Source organism: Ornithorhynchus anatinus, chromosome 11 (genome assembly GCF_004115215.2).
Source record: "Ornithorhynchus anatinus isolate Pmale09 chromosome 11, mOrnAna1.pri.v4, whole genome shotgun sequence".
Classification (NCBI taxonomy): domain Eukaryota; kingdom Metazoa; phylum Chordata; class Mammalia; order Monotremata; family Ornithorhynchidae; genus Ornithorhynchus; species Ornithorhynchus anatinus.
The window spans coordinates 58,504,241-58,527,276 of record NC_041738.1 but is presented as its reverse complement, the minus strand read 5'-3'; the positions used below and the strand labels follow the sequence as shown (position 1 = coordinate 58,527,276).

Below are 23,036 nucleotides of genomic sequence, written 5' to 3'. Positions count from 1 at the left end.
TGGGCCTCGGTTACCTTCATTCATTCATTCAATAGTGTTTATTGAGCGCTTACTCTGTGCAGAGCACTGTACTAAGCGCTCGGAATGGACAAGTCGGCAACAGATAGGGACAGTCCCTGCCGTCTGACGGGCTTACGGTCTAATCGGGGGAGACGGGAAGATGAGAACGATGGCAATAAATAGAGTCGAGGGGAAGAACATCTCATAAAAACAGTGGCAAATAAATAGAATCAGGGAGATGTACATCTCATTAAACAAAATAAACAAAATAAATAGGGTGATGAAGATACATACAGTCGAGCGGACGAGTACGGTGCCGAGGGGGTGGGACGGGAGAGGGGGAGGAGGAGAGGGAAAGGGGGGAGAAGAGGGTTTAGCTGCGGAGAGGTGAAGGGGGGGAGAGGGAGCAGAGGGAAAAAGGGGGGAGCTCAGTCTGGGAAGGCCTCTTGGAGGAGGTGAGTTTTAAGTAGGGTTTTGAAGAGGGGAAGAGAATCAGTTTGGCGGAGGTGAGGAGGGAGGGCGTTCCGGGACCGCGGGAGGACGTGGCCCGGGGGTCGACGGCGGGATGGGCGAGACCGAGGGACGGTGAGGAGGTGGGCGGCGGAGGAGGGGAGCGTGCCGGGTGGGCGGTAGAAAGAGAGAAGGGAGGAGAGGTAGGAAGGGGTTACCTCATCTGTAAAATAGGAATTAAGATGGTGAGCCCCATGCGGGACATTACCAAGCACTTAGAACAGTGCTTTACATACAGTCAGCGCTCAATAAATATGATTGAATGAATGAATGAATGAATGAATGAATGACAGAGATTGTGTCCAACCTGATTAGCTTGTACCTACCCCAACGCTTAGTACAGTGTCTGGCACAGAGTAAGCGCTTAACAAATACCACAAAGAAACCCTCTGTTAGATTGTATTCTCCCAAGTGCTTAGTCCAGTGCTCCGCACACAGTAAGAGCTCAATAAATACGATTGACTGAATAAAGACACTTGCAGGGCAGGAGGCTATGGGACTCAGGTGACAGAAATCACAGTGGACACAAAGAGCTCATTTGTATATATTTTTATTACCCTATTTATTTTGTTAATGAGGTGTGCATCCCCTTGATTCTATTTACCGTGATTAAGTTGTCTTGTTTTTGTCCGTCTGCCTCCCCCAATTAGACCGTGAGCCCGTCAATGGGCGGGGATTGTCTCTGTTGCCAAATTGTACATTCCAAGTGCTTAGTACAGTGCTCTGCACATAGTAAGCGCTCAATAAATACTATTGAATGAATGAATGAATGAATACAGTGAAGCTCTGAGGCCTAAAGGAGGATGCACATCCCTCTGTCCATCGGGGAAGGGGCTACCAGGGTCCATCCACCCAGGGAAGGGACCGCGTGAGTCTGTCGATGATGCTGTCTTAAGGCCCTAATGGGGGGGCTAAGTGGGGAGAAATAATAATAATAGTGGTATTTATTAAGCACTTACTATGTGCCAAGCACTGTACAAAGCGCTGCGATGGTGACAAGCAAATCGGGTAGGACCCAGTCCCCAGTCCCACGTGGGGCTCACAGTCTCAACCCCCATTTTACAGAGGAGGGAACTGAGGCCCAGAGAAGTGAAGTGACTAGCCCAAGGTCACGCAGCAGCCAAGCAAGCGGGCTCTATCCACTGCGCCATGCAGTGTGGCTGTGGCCAAGTGGAGATTCATTCATTTGGATTTATTGACCGCTTACTGTGTGCAGAGCACTGTGCTAAACGCTTGGAAAGTACAATTCAGCAATAGAGACCATCCCTGCCCACAACGGGCTCACCGTCTAGAAGGGGGGGGGGGGGAGAAAGACCTCGAAACAAGTAAACGGGCAAAGAGAGCAAGAAATAGACTATTCATTCATTCATTTGTATTTACTGAGCGCTTACTGTGTGCCGAGCACTGTACTAAGCGCTTGGAATGAACAATTGGGCAAAAGATAGAGTTAATCCCTGCCCAACAAGGGGCTCGCAGTCTAATCGGGGGAGAAAGACAACAAAACAGGTAGTCAGGCATTAATACCATCAAGACAAATAGAATCATAGATATAGACACATCATTAATAAAAGAGAGTAATGTATAATATATACAATTATGTGCAAGTGCTGTGGGGAGGCAAAGGGCAGAGGGAGGGGGAGCAGAGGGGAAGGGAGGGCCTCCTGGAGGAGGTGAGCTCTCAATGATGATGGTATTTGGGAAGCGCTGTGTGCCAAGCACTATTCTAAGCGCTGGGGGAGATGCAGGGCGATCAGGCTGTCCCCCTTGGGGCTCCACTCTTCATCCCCATTTTCCAGATGAGGTCATCGAGGCCAAGAGAAGCAGCGTGGCTCAGTGGAAAGAGCCCGGGCTTGGGGGTCAGAGATCATGGGTTCGAATCCCGGCTCTGCCACTCGTCAGCTGGGTGACCTTGGGCCAGTCACTTCACTTCTCTGGGCCTCCGTGACCTCAACTGTCAAATGGGGATGAAGACCGGGAGCCTCCGGTGGGACCACCTGATGACCCTGCATCTCCCCCAGCGCTTAGAACAGCTCTCTGCACAGAGTAAGTGCTTAACAAATACCAACATTATTCTTATTATTCTCTGGGCCTCAGTTCCCTCATCTGTCAAATGGGGATGAAGACCGGGAGCCCCACGTGGGACAACCTGATGACCCTGGATCTCCTCCAGCGCTTAGAACAGTGCTCTGCACAGAGTAAGCGCTTCACAAATACCAACATTATTCTTATTATTCTCTGGGCCTCAGTTCCCTCATCTGTAAAACGGGGATGAAGACTGGGAGCCCCACGTGGGACAACCTGATGACCCTGGATCTTCCCCAGCGCTTAGAACAGTGCTCTGCACAGAGTAAGCGCTTAACACATACCAACATTATTATTATTAATAATGGGGATGAAGACTGTGAGCCTCACGTGGGCCAACCTGATGAGCCTGGATCTCCCGCAGCGCTCAGAACAGTGCTCGGCCCATAATAAGCGCTTAACGTATAACAACATTATTAAGAGGAGGAGGTGGAGGAGGAGGCCGGGGGGAGGAGCCTGGGCGGCGGCCAACCGGAAACGGGGCTTCCCCTCTTCCGGCGCGGGGCGATGACGCGACGCGAGGCCGCTTCCGGGTGGAGGAGGAGGGGGGGGAGGAGGAGGGGCGGCGCGGAGTGATGAGGCGGCGCCGGGCGCTTCCGGGCTGGGGAGGTGCGGGGCGGCGGCGGTGGAGATGCACCGCCGCGGGGTGGGCGCCGGCGCCATCGCCAAGAAGAAGCTGGCCGAGGTGAGGGCCTGGCGCCCGGCGGGACCGGACCGGACCGGACCGGACCCCGCCCCCCGCTCACCCCAACCCCAACTTCCAGCCCCCGATTCCACGCCCCAGCTTCCAGCCCCCAACTCCAACCCCCAGTTTCCCGCCCCCAACTTGTAGCCCCTAATTCCAGCCCCCAGCTTCCAGTCCCCAACTGCTGGCCCCCAATTCCAACCCCCAGTTTCCCGCCCCCAACTTCAGCCCCTAATTCCAAGCCCCAGCTTCCTGCCCCCAACTCCAACCCCCAGCTTCCAGCCCCCAGCTTCCGACCCCCAAGCTCTAGCCCCCAACTCCAACTCCCAGTTTCCAGCCCCCCAACTTCTAGCCCCCAATTCCAGCCCCCAATTCCAACCCCCAGCTTCCAGCCTCCAGCCCCAATTCCAACCCCCAGCTTCCAGCCCCCCAACTTCTAGCCCCTAATTCCAGCCCCCAGCCTCCGGTCCCCAACTTCCAGCCCCCAGCTTCCAACCCCCAACCTCTAGCCCCCAACTCCAACCCCCAGTTTCCAGCTTCTAGCCCCCAATTCCAGCCCCCAGCCTCCCGTCCCCAACTTCCAGCCCCCAGCTTCCAGTCCCCAACTTCTGGCCCCCAATTCCAAGCCCCAGCTTCCAGCCCCCGACGTCCAGCCTCCTGCCCCCAACTCCAACCCTGAGCTTCCAGCCTCCCGCCCCCAACTTCTAGCCCCCAGCCCTAGCCCCCACTTCCAACCCCCGGCTTCCAGCCTCCCGTCCCCAACCTCTGGCCCCCAAGTTCAACCCCCAACTGCCAGCCCCAATTCCAACCTCCAACTTCCAGCCGCCAGTCCCCAACTTCCAGGCCCCAACTTTTAGCTCCCAATTCCAGCCCCCAACTCCAACCCCCAGCGTCTACCCCCCAACTTCCAGCCCCCGTCTCCACCCCCCAACTTCTAGCCCCCAACTCCGCCCCACCCCCTGCTTGGTGTTGAGAGAGGCCGCGGGGAGCTCCCCCTCCCATCGCCGTTGATCTCCGTCTCTCTCAGGCCAAGTATAAAGAGCGGGGCACCGTCCTGGCAGAGGACCAGCTGGCCCAGGTGAGAGCGACGGGGTTGGTGGCGATGGGGGAGGCGGTGGGGTTCTGGAGACCGAAGGCGAGAAGTGTTGCCTGCAGGCCGACGGGGGACAGATTCTCCAGGCCAGAGGCCTGCTTGCCCCTGCCCTGGGTGCCTCCTTGCCCCTGCCCTGGGCAGCTGCTTGCCCCTTCCCCGGGTGCCTGCTTGCCCCTGCCCCGGGTGCCTGCTTGCCCCTGCCCTGGGTGCCTGCTTGCCCCTGCCCTGGGCAGCTGCTTGCCCCTTCCCTGGGCGCTTGCTTGCCCCTGCCCTGGGCGCCTGCTTGCGCCTGTCCTGGGCTCCTGCTTGCCCCTTCCCTGGGCGCTTGCTTGCCCCTGCCCTGGACGCCTGTCTGCCCCTGCCTGGGGCACCAGGCCATCACGGCTGCGGCTGCCGCCTCCATCCCTCCCCTCTGGAGCTTGCTTTCTAGGGAGCGGACCACGTGGGTGCAGCGTGTCCCGTTAACACGTGGGTGCCGGGCTTAGGGATTGTGTCCGTGTGCTTTTCTGCGTCCGTGTGCTTGTGCGAAGCCGGGGTTGCGTGGCGGTGCGATGAAGGCCACTGGAATGCCACACGCGCCGTGTGTTCCAGCTGAAGCCTTCCCGTTCCCCCGGATCACAGCCCGTCCTCCTGTCCCCCCCAGCCGGCGGGGGACCCCACCGACGCCCCGCCCGGCCCCCGAGCGGGCGGAAGGTGACGGCCGGGCAGGAGGGGCCGGGGCCGACGGGGAGAGGGAGGGAGGGGAGGCCCGGGGAGGGCCCCCCAGTTTCCCTCCTCCGCCGCCCAGCCGAGGGGCCGCGGCCGCTCCGGCCGCTCCGCCTCTGACTCTTCCCCGCCCCCGTCCAGATGTCGAAGCAGCTGGACACGTTCAAGACCAACCTGGAAGAGTTTGCCAGCAAGCACAAGCAGGAGATCCGGAAGAACCCCCGGTTCCGGGTGCAGTTCCAAGATATGTGCGCCACCATTGGGGTGGATCCCTTAGCCTGTAAGGAAGCGGCCCCCGCCCCCGCCCCCCACGCCCGGCCGGGGGCCGCCCGGGACTGTAACCCGGGCCTCGGTCCCTCTGCTTGTCCTTTGTAGCCGGGAAAGGCTTCTGGTCAGAGATGCTGGGCGTGGGCGACTTCTATTACGAACTCGGCGTCCAGATCATCGAAGTGTGCCTGGCCCTGAGACACCGCAATGGGGGTGAGGCTCCGAAGGGCGGGGCGGGGGGCCGGTCCCCATCCGTCCGTCCGTCCCCCTGCCTCCTCGCCCGGCCCCGGACTCCGCTGCCACGGGCCGAGCCTCTCGACCCCGGGAAGCTCTCCGACGGGGACCGGGCTCTGGGGAGCCTGGGTTCTCTGGGGGACTGGTGCGTCCCCCCACCCCCATCTCTGCCCTGCTCCGCTTTGGCCCGGGAGACCCGGCTCCTACTCCAAAGGCTGGGAAAGGGCAGGGAGAGCCGAGTCCCGGGTTCTAGTCCCGGCCCCGACCGGCCGTGAGACCTCGGGGGCCGGCACGCCGCCTCCCCGGCCTTGGTTTCCCCACCCGGGGAGACCGATTCTTTCCCCGGGGCAGTCGGGGGCGTGGACAGCGGGGAGGAGACCGGAGCGGCCGTCGCCTCGCACCTCCCCGGGGTTGGCGGAGAGGGAAGGGGGAGGCGTGAGCTTACCCCGGTGACGGTCGCCAGTTCCCCCGGCCCTGCGCGGTGGGGAGGGGCCCGTTCTGAGGAAGGCCGCTCCGTTCTCGGGGGGCGGGAGGGGTGGAACTCGGGGCTCCTCGTATGGAGCGGCGCCAAAATACGGCCGGCGGCTTCATCCTGATGGTTTTTATGGTAGGAGGCGCTTGCCCCGGGCCCGGTACCGGGTGCGGGACGCTGGGGTGAGTGGCCCATAGTCAGCCCTGGCCCAGGAGCTCAGTCTGTCTGCTTTTCTCCAAGGCCTGATCACCCTGGAGGAGTTGCAGCAGCAGGTGCTGAAGGGGCGGGGCAAACTGGCCCAGGACGTCAGCCAGTAGGTATCTCCGGGCTCTAGGCCTGCAGCGGGGGAGCGAGGGAAGGCGGATGAGGTTCCCCGGGGGCGCGGGCGGGCGGAGGAAACGGGGCTCCCCCCAACCCGGAGGCAAGGGGGTGGGTAAACCAACCTGGAGCCGGGGCCGGCCGACGGGATGGGGTCCCGGGGGGTGGGCCGGGGCCCCGGCTCACGGGTCGTCCCGTGCCAGGGACGACCTGATCCGGGCCATCAAGAAGCTGAAGGCCCTCGGCACCGGGTTCAGCATCATCCCGGTCGGGGGCACCTACCTGGTCCAGTCGGTCCCGGCCGAGCTGAGCATGGATCACACGGTGGTGCTGCAGCTGGCCGAGGTAGCCGCCCCGCCGTCGTCCCCGGACCCGTCCCTGTCCCCGTTGGGGCGGGCTCGGGCCTCGCCCGCTGAAGTGGGGGGCCGTGAGGGGGCCGGCCGGCCGCGGGACCCGCGTCCCCCCAGATGCAGCTGCCGGCCGGAGCCCCCCAGGGTGGGCTCCGACTCCCCCTTGGGGAGCGTTGGATCGGCAGGGGTCCGGCTGGGGCCGTCGGTGGTAGGCGGACACCCTGACGGGCTGATTCGGGGGGGGGGGGGGGGCGGACCATCGGGAGCGGAGGGGGGGGGCGCGAAGTGCGGGAGGCGGCGGCGGGACTCCCCCCCCCCCAACCCCGTGCGGCTGCAGCGGCGCTTCCTCTTCTTCCAGAAACGCGGCTGCGTGACGGTCGGCGAGATCAGGACCTGCCTCAAGTGGGAGACGCAGCGGGCGCAGCAGGTGCTGGTACGTGGACGCCGGGGGCCGCCTCCCCCCTGCCGAGATACGGGGCGGGGCCGGGGGCTGTGCGGAGACGAGAGGTAGCGTGGCCCAGGGGCTAGAGCCCGGGCCCGGGAGTCAGAGGACCCCCTAGGGTTCTAATCCCGGCCCCGCCTGCGGCGCGACCTCGGGTGAGTCACTTCACCTCTCCGGGCCTCGGTTACCTCGTCGGTAAAACGGGGATTAAATCCTCCCTCCGTTTTAGACCGGGAGCCCCGTGTGGGACGGGGACTGTATCCGGCCTGATTAACCGACATCCACCTCAGTGCTTGGCGGATAGCGAGCGCTGAACGAGCACCGTGAAAGCAACAAAACCGAAAAGGCCAAAGCCCCCTCCTGCCATCGACGGGGCCCTGCCGTCTCGTCTCGTCGCCCCTTCCTCTCCGCGATTGAGGGCCGGGAGACTGAGGCGCTTGGGTGGGGTCGGCCGTTGTCCAGGGCGGGGACGGCGGCTTGGGACCCCCTTCCCCCCTTGCCGTCCGCGCCATCTTAAGGGGCACTGGGGCGGTCTCCGGGACCCCAACCATTTAACGGAGGGGGCGGCGTCTCCTCTCCCCGTCCAGGATCACAGTGGCCGGGCCGGGTCCCCCGGGCCCCGTCCGGGAGGCGGGGTTCGGAAGCCGGAGTAGCCGCTACCTTTGTCACGGCTGGGATATCCTCCCCCCTCAACGACCCCCCCTCCCGTCTCCCCAGGACCACTTGCTAAAGGAAGGCCTGGCCTGGCTCGATCTGCAGGGTCCGGGAGAGGCCCAGTACTGGCTGCCGGCCCTCTTCGCCGACCTCTACTCTCAGGACATCACAGCTGAGGAAGCCAAGGAGGCCCTGCCCTGACCCCTGCCCCCTGCCCCAGGTTTGGGGGGAGGGGAGGGGGCCGCTCCAGGGAGCTGTTACAATAAACTCTTTCGTAAGAAAGACACCCTCCCGCTCCGTGGTGCGTCTGCCGTCGGCGGTGGAGAAACCACTCCGGGCTGGCCCTTGCCGTCCCTCTCCGGCCTGGCCCCCATTTCCGCCCACGGACGAGCGTGGTCCCCGTAGTTGGTATGAAAAGGGCTGCTCACACGTTGGCTGTCAAGACCGGGTGGGCGAGGACACGCTCCCGCCCCGAGTGGCCTCCCTGCCCCGCGGGCTACAGAACACGGAGGCAGCGGCCACGGCCCTCACTGGCCGCGACCTCGGGCCGGGAAGCAGGTGGCCGTGGCGGAAGAAGAGACCCGGAGCCCCTTCCGCGGCCCCCAGCGGACTTGCGCTTCTGCCAAAACAAATTTTATTGCACAAAAAAAAAAAATTCTTATGTACAATGGATATAAACACGTCTCTTATAGTGACTTGTGCATATATTCTCTCAACTCAAGATCGGGTCTAAAGTCTGGGGATGAACCGTCAGCCTGGCGGGGTGGTGGGGAGATTGTCAGGGGAGCGGACGCATTCAGAAAGGGCCGGTAAGGCCTCGCTCTCCAAGGGGAGGCCCGGAGCCCCGTCTGCGTTTCCGCTGCCGCGGTGGCCCGGCCCAGGGTAGGGGTGGGGGCCCCTCTGGGTGGGCCGGGGGGGCTCCGGGTGGGCAGCAGGCCTGCGGAAGGGAAAGTAGGCGGGGTGAGTCAGTGTGGGGGGGGGGGGGTAGGACCCACTGATCTGGGGCCCCTCCCCTGCAGCAGCAAGGGGCAGACTCCCGTCCGACCCCCACCGCGGCCCCCGCCTCGTACGTCGCCGGGGAGCCACCCGTCGCGCTGAACCGGGCGGCTCCCCGGCCCACCCTCGCTCGCTAGGTAACGCCTCCGGAGGTTGGGGAACGGGGCCGAGGCGGCCGGCCCGATGCCACCGGGCAGCGCCGAGGGGGTCGGGGAGAGCGAGGAAGGGGCCGGGGGCCACGGCGGAGGGGCGGCGATGAGGGAGACGGCCCCGGGGGGCTGGTTTGAACCCCGACGGGAGCGGGGGCTAAGGGGTCGAGACTAGGGCCGGGGAGCCGGCCCCCACTCTCCAGCGCCCGAAGGACAGATTTGGCAACGCGGCGGGGGAAGGAGGGGATGTTGGGGGGAAGAGGGAGGGGGGAAGGGAGAGGCGGCGAGGACGAAGAACGCCGGGTTCCGCTTCCCCCGGCCGGCGGCGGCCAAGTCGCGAGGGGCGGAAGACAGCCCCTTCCAGGCTGCCGACCTTCACCACTAACACCCTGAGCCCCCGCCGGGCTCCCCTCCCCGGTCCAGGAGGCACATGGGCAGGGCTCCCTGGACCTGAGGGGGTCCCCACAGCGGGGGTCCCCACGGCGTCGTTCCCCGCCCCCGCCCCCCCCGGCCCTCTTTGGTCTGTCTAAGCACTGACTATAAATTAGGAACGCAGTTTTAGCCCGGCGGCCGCCGGCGGGGGCGGCTGTGGAGACCCAGCTGGGAGGACGGGCTCCCCGGGGCCGCGGGGAGCGGACGCGTTCGGAGGCCCGGGCCGCGGGCCGGGCTCGCGCTCGGGGCCCGCCCGCCCCCGGCGGGCTTTAGGGCTCCCGCCGGCAGCTGCCGCTCGCAGTCCGCGTCCCCTCGCCGTGAGCGGCTCCGGCGGGGGGCTCTAGGCCCTCAGGCTCCCCTGCGTGTCCGTCTCCGTCTCCGAGGAGCTGCTGTCCGAGTCTATGTCGGCGGCGTCCTGCCTGTGCGTCTCCTGCACCTTCAGCCGGATGGCCTGCAGGCGGCTCAGTAACGACTGGTAGTCGAAGTGGCCCCGCTTCTCTCCGAAAGGGTCCTGGCGGACACGGACGGACGCGCGGAGAGAGACGGACGGAAGAACGGACAGAGGGGCGGGTAGCCGGGGGAGGGGGGGAGAACAGAAAGACAGTGAGAGAGCGTCACGGCGCCGGGCTCAGCCCCTTGCCCCGCTAAAGGACGACAGAAACGATGCCCCCCGTGACCCAGGCTCTGAGGATTCAGCCGCCCCGCAGGTCGCCGAGCGCTCGTGGACGGGGGGGCGGAGACCCTCCGCCCTCTGCTCACTGAGGGAAGCCGAAGCCCAGAGAAGGGAGGCAGCAGACCTGGCGTGGCCCAGTTGGGCACTTTTTGCACTCGCCCTCGAGGCTGTTCTCCCCACCTCATCCCTCTGGATTTCCAAAGAGTTGGCAGCCGGCAGTTCTCGGGCCCACCGGCCCGCCAGAAAAAATGTCAGGGGTCGAAGGAGCGGACCGGGCTCCCTCCTGCCACGGCTGGCCTCCCCCCTCTACGTGACAGTGAGACCCTGGACAGAACCCAGACTCCCTCCCTCTCTCTGCCCTCTGCCCCTTCAGGAACTGGAAGGGGAAAGGCAAGACCTTTTGGCCCTCGGGCTAGGAAAAGGACCGGGGTGGGGAGGGAAGATCCAGGCCCAAAGCAGAGACTATCTCCAGGACTCTGGAGGGAGAAGATGAAAAAAGAAAAGGGGGGTGGGCGAAGGAGAAAGGAGGAGGAGGAGAAAGAGGAGGAGACTGACCACTAAGTCTCCACATTTTCAGGGAAAACGGTCTTAAAATTTCAGCAAGAGAGCACTAGGTGGGATGGAAAGAACTTTTCTTGAATGCCAGGGAGTGTTTGGCAGTGGAACAGGTGACGGATGTGGGGACTCCATCTTTGGAGAAGAAACAATGACCCATCTAGGATTGGTTAGGATGCAGGAGGCTGGACCAGACGTCCTCAAGGTCCCTTCCAGCACCGCGCTGCCGAGATTCTGGATATCCCTTGCTCTCCGAGGGAACGGAAGGCCTGAAGATTCCCCAGCTTTCAAACCCTCCACCTCTCCTCTAGGCACACCTGCTAGGATCTCTGACCCACCCCCAATTGGTGAAGTTCTTCCTCCTGCCTCTCCTAAATCCCTCTTGCTGTGGTAGAATCCATTTCCTCTAACCTCTGCAGAGATGAGGAACAGAAGCTACCCGAGGGCACCCTGTCCTTCACTCCCTTGTTCCTTCCATCCCCGCCGCCACCAGCTTTCTGCTCTCTTCATGAAGTAGCCCACTTCCATACCTGTTTCCTTCCCTACGTCTGGCCCGGTGGCCAAGAGAGCAGCTCTCTGGGCGGGGAATGGTCTGCCAGGTTGGCTCTTTTCCGCTTAGGCGCTCCAAAAATATCAGTGACTGACTAGTCCACACCCCACCGCTGGAAGACCCGACTCCTCCCTTTCTCTTTAAGCACTCGATATTCTCCCCACCCTCAGCCCGACCGTCTTGGTCCACATCTGTATTTTACTTTAACGTCCGCCTCCCCCTTTCACTGTAAGCTCCTTATGGATGGGCAAAGTGTTTACCAACCGTCTTGATCTGTCCTCTCTCAAGTGCTTACTACAGTGCTCCGTACGGTAAAGCGCTCAGTAAGTACCACTGGTGAATTAGAAACTCCTTTCCTCTGCCCCCATCTTGGTGCTATTGGACTTCTTGGGAGAGTGGGGAGGAGAAGGGGGGTGGGAGGGAAGGTGTGGGAGAGAAGGAGAAAAGAAGGGGTGGGGGGAAGGGGAGGAGACGGTGGGATGGAGCGAGGGAGGGGGCTCGGTCACCTGCATAGTCTGGCCTTGAAGGTGAAGTCGATCTTTGCAGACCACCTCGTAGAAGTCGAAATATTCCAGGAACGATTTCTCCATCACCCCGCTGCGGGACACGAGGGGGGGGGAAGGTCAGGTGGGAGGGCCCGGGGCAAGAGGGGAGCGAGCGCCGGGGGAGCCTCGCTGCGAGCAAGGAAGCTGGTCGGCACCTGTCAGCTGAGAGACTTCGCCGACCCCTCCCCGCTCCGAGGTCCCCTGAAGCCGACCGAGGGGCCCGGACACTCCCCTTCCCCTACGGGAAGTGGACGGGAGAGTAGGTTTCCTGGCCGTCCTCCACCCTGCCCCCTACCACCGTGGCCTTCTCCCCTGGGGGTCCGGGGCCGAGCCCGCCCGAAGGGCAAACGCACGTGCGGATACACGTCCGCACACATTCACGCGTGGCCAAGTTCAGGCCTAGGGCCTGGGAACCCAAAGGAGTCTGTCCCCAAACACAGGCGGGGTCCCCCGGCCCAGATGGCGCCCACGGCCGGGTGGGCCGGAGCCCCGAGGTCCCGGACCCGAGCCCCTCCCAGGCCACCTACCGCAGAGGCTCGGGGCAGGGGCACTTGCCCTCCAGCATGTCGCAGACGGCCACGCGGATGGTCTCGTGCCGGATGCACTCATTGTAGTTCTTGCTGTCCCCCGGGTGTCTCTCCTGTAGGAGCCGCGGCCCACCGGCGCTCAGTCAGGGGCCCGGCCCGGACCGGGCACCCGGATTTCGCCACGGAGGTCTGCCCCAGTGCTCCCACCCCCGGGGAGCCCCGGGCCCGAGGCAGGCCGGACGGTGGGGACGGCACGGGGTCGAAGGCGAGGGTAGGCTCCCGGGGAGGGCCGGGGACGGGAGATCCAGGGAGGCTTCTGGGAGGTGAAGGCCCCGAGAAGCGCAGGAGGGGAGCAGAGGGGGTCAGGAGACAGAGGGAGGCCATTCCGGGTGCAGGGAAGAGGAGGGAGGACAGGCGCGAGGGGGTCCAGCCAGGAGTCCCCGCCAAGGGCCGTTACCTGCTCAAATCCCGGCTCGTTGTGGTACGGGTTCTCGGTCATCAGCGACTGGATGGAGATGAGCACAGAGGAGATGCTCTGGGCTGGGCTCCAGGCCGGGCCGGTCCACGTCCTGCAAGGCCCAGCCGGGCAGGGCAGAGGTCAGGGGCGGGGGTGGGGCGGGGGCGGGGCCCGCCTGAGAGGGAAGGGACCTAAGAATGGTTCACTCCTGCTGGGAAAACTTCTGGGCTTCTCACTGTGCCCTTCCAGATAGGGTGGGCCCGGGCCAGGGAAGCGAGCGATCGTCTGGAAGCTGAGGGGAGGTAGGGAGAGGGCCGAGCGGGCGGAGCCCCCCAACAGAGGGAGAAAAGGAAGGGAACCGGGCAGATGACTTCCTGGGGCCGCAGAGCACGGCTGCGACCGTCCTTGGGGGGGGAAGGGTGAGATGGGGAAAGGAGGGCTGGGAGGAGAAGGGAGAGCGAGGAGAGGAAAGGAAGAGAGAGGAGGAGAAAGGACAGGGAGAAGAAGAATGGAGGAGACGGGAAGTCGGGGAGAAGGGTAAAGTGGGGAAGCGCAGAGAGGCTTAGGCCCAAGCCATCCCAGACCCCGGAGGCAACCCTGTCACCGTAGGGGGACGAGCCGCAGTCCTGGAGAATCGTGGCAGCTGGGAGCTCCGGGGTGGAGGGAGGGGGCTGGGACCAAGCCAGCAGGTAGTAGGGAGCAAATTTCCCCCTGACCGAGGGCTCCGAAGTGGTCGATCCTCTTTCTGTGCCCGGGAGGGGGTGAGCGGGGCACCAGGCTGAGCCACACAGATTCAGGGAGGTGGCGGGGGATAGGAGGCTCGGTCAGCGCGGGGGTTGAAGACAAGCCCAGAGTGGCTCCCAGAAAGAAAAGGTGCAGGGGGGTGGGCGGCAAGAGACGCCTTCGTGCTGAACCCTTTCAGTTCTGCCCCCGGGGTATCTGAGAACGGGGCGGGCACCGCTGATCCCCTTCTGATGGCCTTCTGCCGCCGCCTACTTCTACCCAAGCAGCAGCCCCGCCCGACCCCCGTCGAGTTCCCGAGAATGAGGTTCAGGTCGCAGCCTCCTCCCCAGTCGGGCCCGGTCCCCCTGCCCCACGCCGGACGCCCCACTGGTCAAATCCTCTCACCGATCCTTGGACGCCTGAGGCCGAACAACGCCCCCCAACCCCAGATCCGCTTCCGCCCGAGGCAACCGCTCGATGGCACCCCGAGTTCTGTGGAGCCGGGGTTCTTACGCCCATTCGCTTGCGTGGACCCAGCCGGAGGCAGAGGTAGCTTCTGTGGTACTTGCCCCAGTGCTTAGGACAGAGTCCCACACCTAATGGGTGCTCAATCAACACCTTACTAAGCTTAGTACGGTGCTCTGCACACAGTAAGCGCTCAATAAAAACGATTGATTGAATGAGGGAACGAATGACTGCCTGCTATCACGCGCAGACCTCTTCAACTTGGCCTACGATCCGTCGGCCCTCGGCCTTTCGTCTGAAACGGTATTTGTTGAGCACTTACTGTGCGCCAATCACTGTTCTAAGCGCTGGAGTATATACAAGGTGATCAGGTGGTCCCACGTGGGGCTCACAGTCTTAATCCCCCTTTTACAGATGAGGAAACTGAGGCACAGAGAATACCAATAATAATGTTGGTATTCGTTAAGCGCGTACTATGTGCCGAGCACCGTTCTGAGCGCTGGGGGGGATACAGGGTAATCAGGTTGTGACTTGCCCAGTCAGACAGCTGACAAGTGGCGGGAGTCGGCATTAGAACCCATGACCTCTGACTCCCAAGCCCGTCTCTTTCCACTAAGCCAAGCTGCTCCTCGGGCTTTCGTCTTAGACAGACGCCCCCGCGACACCTCCTCGAGGGTGAGGGTGGCCGGGAGGACCGGGGCCGGCTCCCGCCGGGGAAGGGAACGGGCCCAGGGCCCCCCGGCCCGAAGCAGAGCCCGGCGGCCTCCTCGCCCGGGACTCGACGAGGCTTCCGTCTTCGGGGACGGCTCTTCCAGCGGCGGCGCCTCCCGGCCGTGAACCCCAAGCCCCGCCCCGGCTCCCCCCGCCCCCCAAGCCCGGTCGGCGGCCCGGGCGGCCGGTGCCTTCCGGCCCCCCGGCTCCGCTTACCCGAGGATACTCAGGCACACTTTCCCATTGCGGTAGAAGTTGGGGTTAAACCTCACTGTGTTATTCCCCGTAGTCAACAGTTTGACCCGTGGCGGGTGGATGGGGTAATCTGGAGGACAGCGAAACACGAACAAGAAGAAACCCCCTTCGTAAGGTGTGTCAAAAGGGCCCGTGATCAGTGCATGGATCTGCAAAACAAAAGCCAGTCTGGCACGCCAGCTCCTTCCCCACCCCGGCCCGCCGCCGGCCCCACCAGTTGGAAGCCGGGAGGCGGCCCCCCCCAAGGTCTCCCCCACCGGGGAGGGGGGTCCGGCAGGCGACGGCAGCCGGGAGGGGCCGGGCCGAGCGCCGACGCCCTCGCCCCGACTCCGCCTGCTGGGCCCGAGCGGGAGAGAAGGTCCGGGCGGGACACGGCCCCGCCACACCTTCCGAGGGGCTTCTCCTCTAGGCTGGGGGGGTGGGAAGGAGGAACGGGCGGGCAACGGCCCTCGGAAGCCGGGCCGTTCTAAGCTCCCCCGTCCCATCCGGACACCGCCCGCCCCCGGCCACCCCCGAGGGCATCGGACGGAGGCAGAGGGGGTCGGCGGGGGACGGAGCGGGGACGGGACGGCCGCTGACGGGGAAGACCGGGCTGAGAGCGGGCCACGACGAGTTCCCCAAGCTGGCTGAGGTAGCCGCGGGCAACCAGACCCCCGGGCAGGGGCACGTCTCCGACCTGGCCGCTACCCGACTCCGGTTTAAAGTCGGGCGCCCGAGGAGGAGGCGGGGAGGGGCCCCAGCAGAGGGTGTCTTGGACACCGGGGGATTTCGGCAGCAAGTTCTCAGGCCCCCAGGGCCACGGGGGCAGGATGGAATGACCTCGAAGGGCGGCTGGCCCCGTCCTCGAGCGGCCGCAGCCCGGAAGCTGCCCCGGGTGGGGCCGGTCCCCCCGGTGCCCACGGAGAAGGGGAGACGGGCAAATGGGTCTGGGGGTCATACCAACCTTGGTCATGTCCAGGGGGTCGGGCACCACAAACATCCCCGGCGGAGGCTCCTTGTAGATAGACATGATGTCCCTGCGGAGTGCCACAGCAATCAATCGAGAGTATTTATTGAGTGCTTACTGCGTGCGCAGCACTGGACTGAACGCTTGGGAAAGTACGATCCAATACAGTGGGTAGATTCCATCCCTACCCTTGAGGAGCTTACAGTCTAGAAAGGGAATCAGCATTAAAATAAATTTCAGATAGGGGAAATGACAGAATCAGGATTGGCACCTAAGGACTGTGGGGTCGGGGGCGGGGAGGTTTCGCAGCAGCAATAATAATAATTAACTGTGGCATTTGTTAGAGAAGCAGTGTGGCTCAGTGGAAAGAGCCCAAGTTTGGGAGTCAGAAGTCCTGGGTTCCAATCCTGGTTCCACCGCTTGCCAGCTGTGTGATTCTGGGCAAGTTACTTCACTTCTTTGTGCCTCAGTAACCTCACCTGTAAAATGGGGATGAAGACTGTCAGCCCCACGTGGGACAACCCGATGACCTTGTATCCACCCCGCGCTTAGAACAGTGCTTTGCACATAGTAAGCGCTTAACAAGTACCACTATTATTACTATTATTATTATTAAGCGCTTCCTAGGCGCTGGATACCGTACTAAGCGCTGGGGTAGGTGCAAGTTTAGCAGGTTGGACCCAGTCGCTGTCCCGCAGGGGGCTCACACAGTCTCACTCCCCAATTTACAGATGAGATAAGCGAGGGGCGGAGAAGTGAAGTGACCTGCCCGAGGTCACACGGCAGATAAGCGGCGGAGCCGGCATTAGAACCCATGACCACCTGACTCCCAGACCCGGGACCTATCCGCTCCGCCATGCTGCTGCTCCTCAAGCAGGCCCGCGAGCAGGGCAACCTTTGGGGTCGCCGGGCCGGGGAAGGAGGGGGAGGTCGACCACCAGTCACCCGGCACTGCCAGTGGCTTTGCTGGTTCGATAGCCGGGAGGGTCGGGCCGGGTGCCCGTCCGGGCGGAAGGCTCCGCTGGATCAAAAGGTCATTGTCTTGGGGGGATGGGAGGGAGGGAGGGGGACTGAGACGAGCAACGGCAGCAGATGGTAATCATCTGCCAGAAAATAGCCAAGAGGTTCCTGGGCAGAGCACATGCCATCACCCTCATGTCAGGCAACCGGGGAAGACATATTTAACCCCCGTGCTCGTTCCGGGGTCTCGGAAAACTGGAGTCATCGAGAGCGGGCGTTAGTTGGGGTGCTCTAGTATCGTAGTGAGGTGGGGGGAGGTTGGGTCGGCTTTCGGGGGTCTGAGGTGGCGGCTGGGGAGACGCAGAGATCTCTCTTCCGCGTCGGTGGGGGCGTGGGGGGAAGGGGGCTGTTTCTCACCCTAAGGGGCTTCCACCCGGGACTGGAATATGGATGGAAAAGGTGGGAAGCCGGGATAGTTCAGCCTCATCGGACAATCTGGGGACTGAAGAGTAAACTGCATTACTTTTAGGGAGGGGGCCCTGGGTTGGGGGCTCTCAGAGATGGTCTCTTGTGGGGAAAGAGCCTGTAGAGAAAGGAACTCTTGGAGCGGGAGGGGAGGGGACGGACCAGTTCCGGCAGCTGGGCGGAGGTTGGGAGACCGAAATGGGGAAGTCACAAAGGGGGTAGGGATCGCACAGCACAGGCTTGCGGGGGCAGAGGATCTTGGGGGCAGATCTGGCCGGTGAGGACAGAGGGACAGGGGAGGGGGGCGTTGGGGGCTGGGGGACGGTGAGGGAGGGGAGCCAGGGGGCGGAGGGGTTCAGTGAGGGCAGAGAGATCGGGGGAGAACAGGATGGGCAGGGGGGTAGAAGAATTGGTGTGGGGGGGGGAGAGAGGGCTAGTGAGGATAGAGGGATCAGGCTGGGGGGGAATAGGAAGGCTGGGGGGCAGAGGGAGCGGGGGGCAGTAGGGGGCGGGGGGGGGGGGACAGGGAGCCGGGGAGCAGAGAGGGCCAGTGAGGTCAGAGGGATTGGGGGAATGAGCAGTCTACCGGGGACAGGAAGGGGGGAGGCTGGAGAGTAAGGGAAGGGAGGGACTGGGGGGGGACAGGAGGGCCAAGAGTTAGAGGGATGGGGGGTTACTGAGGGAGTGGGGTCCAGAGGGGACTGGTAAGGACAGATGGATTCGGGGCGGGGGGAGGACAGGAGGGCCAGAGGATAGAGGAACCAAGGGGGGATTGGGGGACTGGGGGGCAGAAGGCAGAGAGGGATTTGGGGGTAATAGGAGGGATGGGGGTGGTAGAGCGATTGGGAGGGCACTGGGGGCCAGTGAGGACAGAGGGATCTGGGGTAGGGGGGAATAGGAGGGCCGAAGGGTAGAGGAATGGGAGGAGAGGAGGATTGGGATAGAGGCATGGGGGGATAGGAGGGTTGGGGGTAGAGGGATCGGGGTGTGGAGGGAACAGGAGGGCGTGGAGATAGAGGAATCAGTGGAGCAAAAGGGGCCCGTGAGGACACAGGAATCAGGATGGGGGAATAGGAGGGCCAAGGAGTAGAGGAACTGAGGAGCTATCAGGGGGCTGGGGGACAAAGGGGGTGGGGAGCCAAGGGGCAGGGGGGACTGGGGAGGGCAGAAGGATCGGAGGGGGGTGGGGAAAAGGTGGGCTGGGGGTGTAGAGGGATTGGGGGGCCGAGGGAGAGAGGGAGTGCCGGTGAGGACGGAGGGATGGGGACGGAAGGACGGGAGACCCGGGAGCCGAGCGATGCGGGGGATCTGGGGAGCCGGGGGACAGAGGGATCGGGGGGGGACAGGAGGGCCACGTTAGGGGGTCGGGAGAAAAAAGGGGTCGGTGAGGACACAAGGATCGGGGGGGAAGAGAAGGGCTGGGGGCATTAGAGGGGACGAGGTGGGGGCATGGAAGGAGCAAGGTTCCAGGGAGAATAATAATGTTGGTATTTATTAAGCGCTTACTATGTGCAGACCACTGTTCTAAGCGCTGGGGGAGATACAGGGTAATCAGGTTGTCCCACGTGAGGCTCACCGTTAATCCCCATTTTACAGATGAGGTAATTTAGGCACAGAGAAGTTAAGTGACTTGCCCACAGTCACACAGCTGACGAGTGGCGAGGAGGGGGGCCGGTGCATAGTGGCTAGGCCACAGCCCTGGGAATCAGAAGGTCATGGGTTCTAATCCCGGCCCCGCCGCTTGTCCGTTGTGTGGTCTCGGGCAAGTCACTTCACTTCTCTGGGCCTCAGTGACCTCATCTGTAAAATGGGGATTGAGACTGTGAGCCTCAAGCGGGACGGGGACTGGGTCCAACCCGATTTGCTTGTATTCACCGCAGCACTCAGTATAGTTTTCGGCACACAGCGCTTAACAAATACAATAATAATAATAATAATAATAATAATAATAACAGGAGGATCAGGGTGGAAACAGGAGGGGGCAGGGAGCAGAGAGGGCCAGTGAAGACAGAGGGATGGGGGTGGGAATAGGAAGGCCGAGAGGGAAGAGGGTAGAGGGATCGGGGCGGGGGGGTGGATTGGGGGGCAGGGGGCCAGAGTAGAGAAAAAGGATGGGGGGTGGGGGTGGAAATAGGGCCCGGGACCAGAGGCAGGGAGGAGCCGGTGAGATGGGGCTGGGGGGAGGGTCGCATCTATAATTCTATTTATAAATATCGACACCAGTTAACTGGAGAAGCAGCGTGGCTCAGTGGAAAGAGCACGGACTTTGGAGTCAGGGCTCATGAGTTCGAATCCCAGCTCTGCCACTTGTCGGCTGTGTGACTGTGGGCAAGTCACTTAGCTTCTCTGTGCCTCAGTTCCCTCATCTGTAAAATGGGATTAAGACTGTGAGCCCCACGGGGGACAACCTGATTCCCCTATGTCTACCCCAGTGCTTAGAACAGTGCTCGGCACATAGTAAGCGCTTAACAAATACCAACATTATTATTATTATTATTGTTTTGATGGCTGTCTCTCCCCCTCCCTCCCTCTGTAAGCCCTCTGCGGGCAGGATGGCCTCTCTTTATTGCCATATGCTACACATCTATGATGCTGTGTATATACCTACGATTCTATTTATCTGTTTTGATGGTATTGATGCCTGACTACTTGTTTTGTTGTCTGTCTCCCCCTTTCAGACTGCGAACCTGTTGGTGGGCAGAGATTGTCTCTGTTGCCAAAATGTACATTCCAAGCGCTTAGTACAGTGCTCTGCACACAGTAAGCGCTCAATAAATACGAATGAAAACGAATGAATGAGAGCGGGGGGCAGGGGGGATAGGAGAGCCGGAGGGTGAGAGGGACGCTGGAGGGGACTGGGGGCATGTCATCCTCCTCCTCAGAAACCTGCAGTTTTTTTGCAACCCTCGCATGAAACAAAAACTCCTCACTCTTGGCTTCCGAGCTGTCCATCCCCTGGTCCCCTCCTACCTCACCTCCCTTCTCTCCTTCTCCAGCCCAGCCCGCACGCTCCTCTGCCGCCGCTCACCTCCTCACCGTCCCCCGTTCGCCCCCGTCCCGCCGTCGACCCCCGGCCCACGTCCTCCCGCTGTCCCGGAACGCCCTCCCTCCTCACCTCCGCCAAACTCACTCTCTTCCCCTCTTCAAATCCCTACTGAGAGCTCACCTCCTCCAGGAGGCCTTCCCAGACTGAGCCCTCCCTTTCCCTCCACCCCTCTCCCTACTCCTTCCCTCTGCTCTACCCCCTTCCCCTCCCCACAGCACTTGTGCATATTTGTATATATTACTTATTACTCTATTAATGATGTATCTATGATTCTATCTATCTTGATCCTATTAATGCCTGTCTAGACTCGTTTTGCTGTCTGTCTCCCCCTTTCTAGACTGTGAGCCTCTCGCTGGGCGGCCCCTGTTGCCGAATTGTCCATTCCAAGCGCTTGGGATAGTGCTCTGCACATAGTACGCGCTCAATAAATATGACTGAATTGACCTTTAGGCCGTCCAGATTGTGAGCCCGTTGTTGGGAGGGATGGTCTCTCTCTGTTGCCGAATTGTCCATTCCAAGCGCTCAGGACAGTGCTCTGCGCACAGTAAGCACTCCAGCAATATAGCTTGGGAATCAGAGGTCATAATATAATAATAATAATAATGATGGCATTTGTTAAGCGCTTACTGTGTGCCAAGCACTGTTCTACACACTGGGGACGATACAAGGTGATCAGGTTGTCCCACGTGGGGCTCCCAGTCTTCATCCCCATTTTCCAGATGGGGTCACTGAGGCCCACAGAAGTGACTTCCCCCAACTTCCACAGCTGACAGGTGGCGGAGGCGGGGATTAGAACCCAAGACCACGGACTCCTCAGCCCGAGCTCTCTCCCCTGAGCCCCGCTCCGCCGCTTGTCGGCTGTGTGGCCGTGGGCGAGTCACTCCTCTGGGCCTCGGTGACTTCATCTGAAGAATGGGAGCTCTACGGGGGGCCAACCCGATGAACTTGGATCAACCCCAGCGCTTAGAAGGGTGCTTGGCACATAATAAGCGCTTAAATACCATCATTGTTATTATTATTATGGTTGAATGAATGAATGAATGAGGGGGTGGTGAGAAGGGAAGGGTGGGGGGCGATTGAACGAGTGAATGAATGAGGGGTAAGGGAGGAAAGAGGGGTGGGGGACGATTGAAGTGGCTTAGTGGAAAGAGCCTGGGTTTGGGAATCAGAGGACATGGGTTCTAATCCCGCCTCCGCCACTTGTCAGCGGTGTGACCCTGGACAAGTCACTTCACTTCTCTGGGGATGAAGAGTGGCAGCCCCACTAGGGACAAGCCGATTACCCTGAATCTACCTCAGCGCTTAGAACAATGCTTGGCACATAGTAAGCGCTTAACAAATACCATAATTATTATGAACAAATGAGGGGGCGGGGAGGAGAGGATGTGGGGGGTGTTTGAATGAATGAGTGAATGAATGAATGAGGGGGCAGGGAGGAGAGGGGATGGGAGTCGATTGAATGAATGAGTGAATGATGAATGAATGAGTGAATGAGGAGGCAGGGAGGAGGGGATGGGGGAACGACTGAATGAATGAATGAGTGAATGACTGAATGAGGGAGCAGGGAAGAGGGAGGGGTGGGGGGGACGACTGACTGAATGAATGAATAAATAAGTGAATGACTGAATGAGGGAGTGGGGGAGAGAGGGGTGGGGGCGACTGAATGAAGGAGTGGATGAGGGGGCAGGGAGGAGAGGGGGTGGGGGCTGATTGAATGAATGAAGGAGTGAATGACTGAATGAGGGGGCAGGGGGTGATTGAATGGGTGAATGAATGAATGAATAAATGAGGGGGCAGGGAGGAGAGTGGGGGGTGAATGAATAAGTGAATGAATGAATGAGTAAATGAGGGGGCAGGGGGGAGAGGGGGTGGGGGTGAATGAATGAATGGGTGAGTGATCGAATGAGGGAGAGGGGAAGAGAGAAGGGTGGGAGACGAATGAATGAATGAGTGAGCGAATGAGGGGGCAGGGGGAAGAGAGGGTGGGGGGTGAATGAATGAGTGAGTGAATGAGTGAATGAGGGGGCAGGGAGGAGAGGGGGTGGGGGATGAATGAATGAGTGAATGAATGAATGAGGGGGCAGGGAGGAGAGGGGGTGGGGGATGAATGAATGAATGAATGAGTGAATGAATGAATGAGTGAGGGGGCAGGGAGGAGAGGGGGTGAATGAATGAGTGAGTGAGTGAATGAATGAGGGAACAGGGAGGAGGGGGGTGGGGGAGAATGAATGAATGAGTGAACGACTGACTGACCGACCGACCGACCGAAGGAGTGAGCGAATGAATGAATGAGGGAGGGAGTGGGGCGGGGGGTGTGAGGGCGGGGTGGGTTTGGGGTTGGTGTTGGTGTTGGGGGCGTGTCGGCGCTCACCGCTTGATCCTGAGCAGACACTGCGGCGCGGGCCGCTCTCCGTCCCAGTCGCTGCTGAGCGTGGGGTCCCAGAAGGTGGAGTGTGTGAGGAGGGCGGCCCCGGCGGCCGCGGCGGACGACGACGACGACGACGACGACGACGACGAGGAGGAGGAGGAGGAGGGCGGCAGCCCCGGCGGCGGCGGCGGCGGCGGCAGAGGAGCCCCCCCGCCCCCCGCCGCCCACACGTCCGGCAGGAACGGCGTCCCGAAGCCGCTCGCCCCGCCGGGGGGGCCGCCCCCCGCCCCCGCCGCCGCCGCCGCCGCCTCCTCGGCCGGACTGTCCGCCATGGCCGCCGCGGAGCTCCGCTTCCGGGCCTCCGCCACAGCCGCCCCGCCGGCCCCAGCGGCCGCTCCCTC

General features: G+C 62.1%; 2 protein-coding genes across 6 annotated transcripts; one reads left to right on the top strand and one right to left on the bottom strand.

Annotated features, from left to right (window-relative positions):
* Positions 1-3,201: 3,201 nt before the first annotated feature.
* Positions 3,202-8,098, top strand: SNF8 (SNF8 subunit of ESCRT-II). 5 transcript variants are annotated; one of them, XM_029075761.1, is made up of 9 exons: positions 3,202-3,277; positions 4,305-4,355; positions 4,901-5,063; positions 5,217-5,355; positions 5,451-5,555; positions 6,289-6,361; positions 6,570-6,711; positions 7,075-7,149; positions 7,876-8,098. In XM_029075761.1, exons 1-9 carry the CDS (start codon positions 3,224-3,226, stop codon positions 7,986-7,988), a joined length of 915 nt encoding a protein of 304 aa, XP_028931594.1. In that variant the 5' UTR covers positions 3,202-3,223; the 3' UTR covers positions 7,989-8,098. The 5 variants fall into 5 exon arrangements, with proteins under 5 accessions (XP_028931594.1, XP_028931596.1, XP_028931598.1 ...); XM_029075763.1 differs by lacking the exon at positions 7,876-8,098 and adding an exon at positions 7,388-7,869; XM_029075765.1 differs by lacking the exon at positions 4,901-5,063.
* Positions 8,099-8,423: 325 nt separating this feature from the next.
* On the bottom strand, positions 8,424-23,007 carry UBE2Z (ubiquitin conjugating enzyme E2 Z). The gene is made up of 7 exons (XM_029075760.2): positions 22,639-23,007; positions 15,794-15,866; positions 14,812-14,999; positions 12,697-12,808; positions 12,240-12,352; positions 11,674-11,764; positions 8,424-9,900 (listed from the first exon to the last, which is right to left on the bottom strand). Exons 1-7 carry the CDS (start codon positions 22,965-22,967, stop codon positions 9,730-9,732), a joined length of 1,077 nt encoding a protein of 358 aa, XP_028931593.1. The 5' UTR covers positions 22,968-23,007; the 3' UTR covers positions 8,424-9,729.
* Between the last annotated feature and the right edge of the window lie 29 nt (positions 23,008-23,036).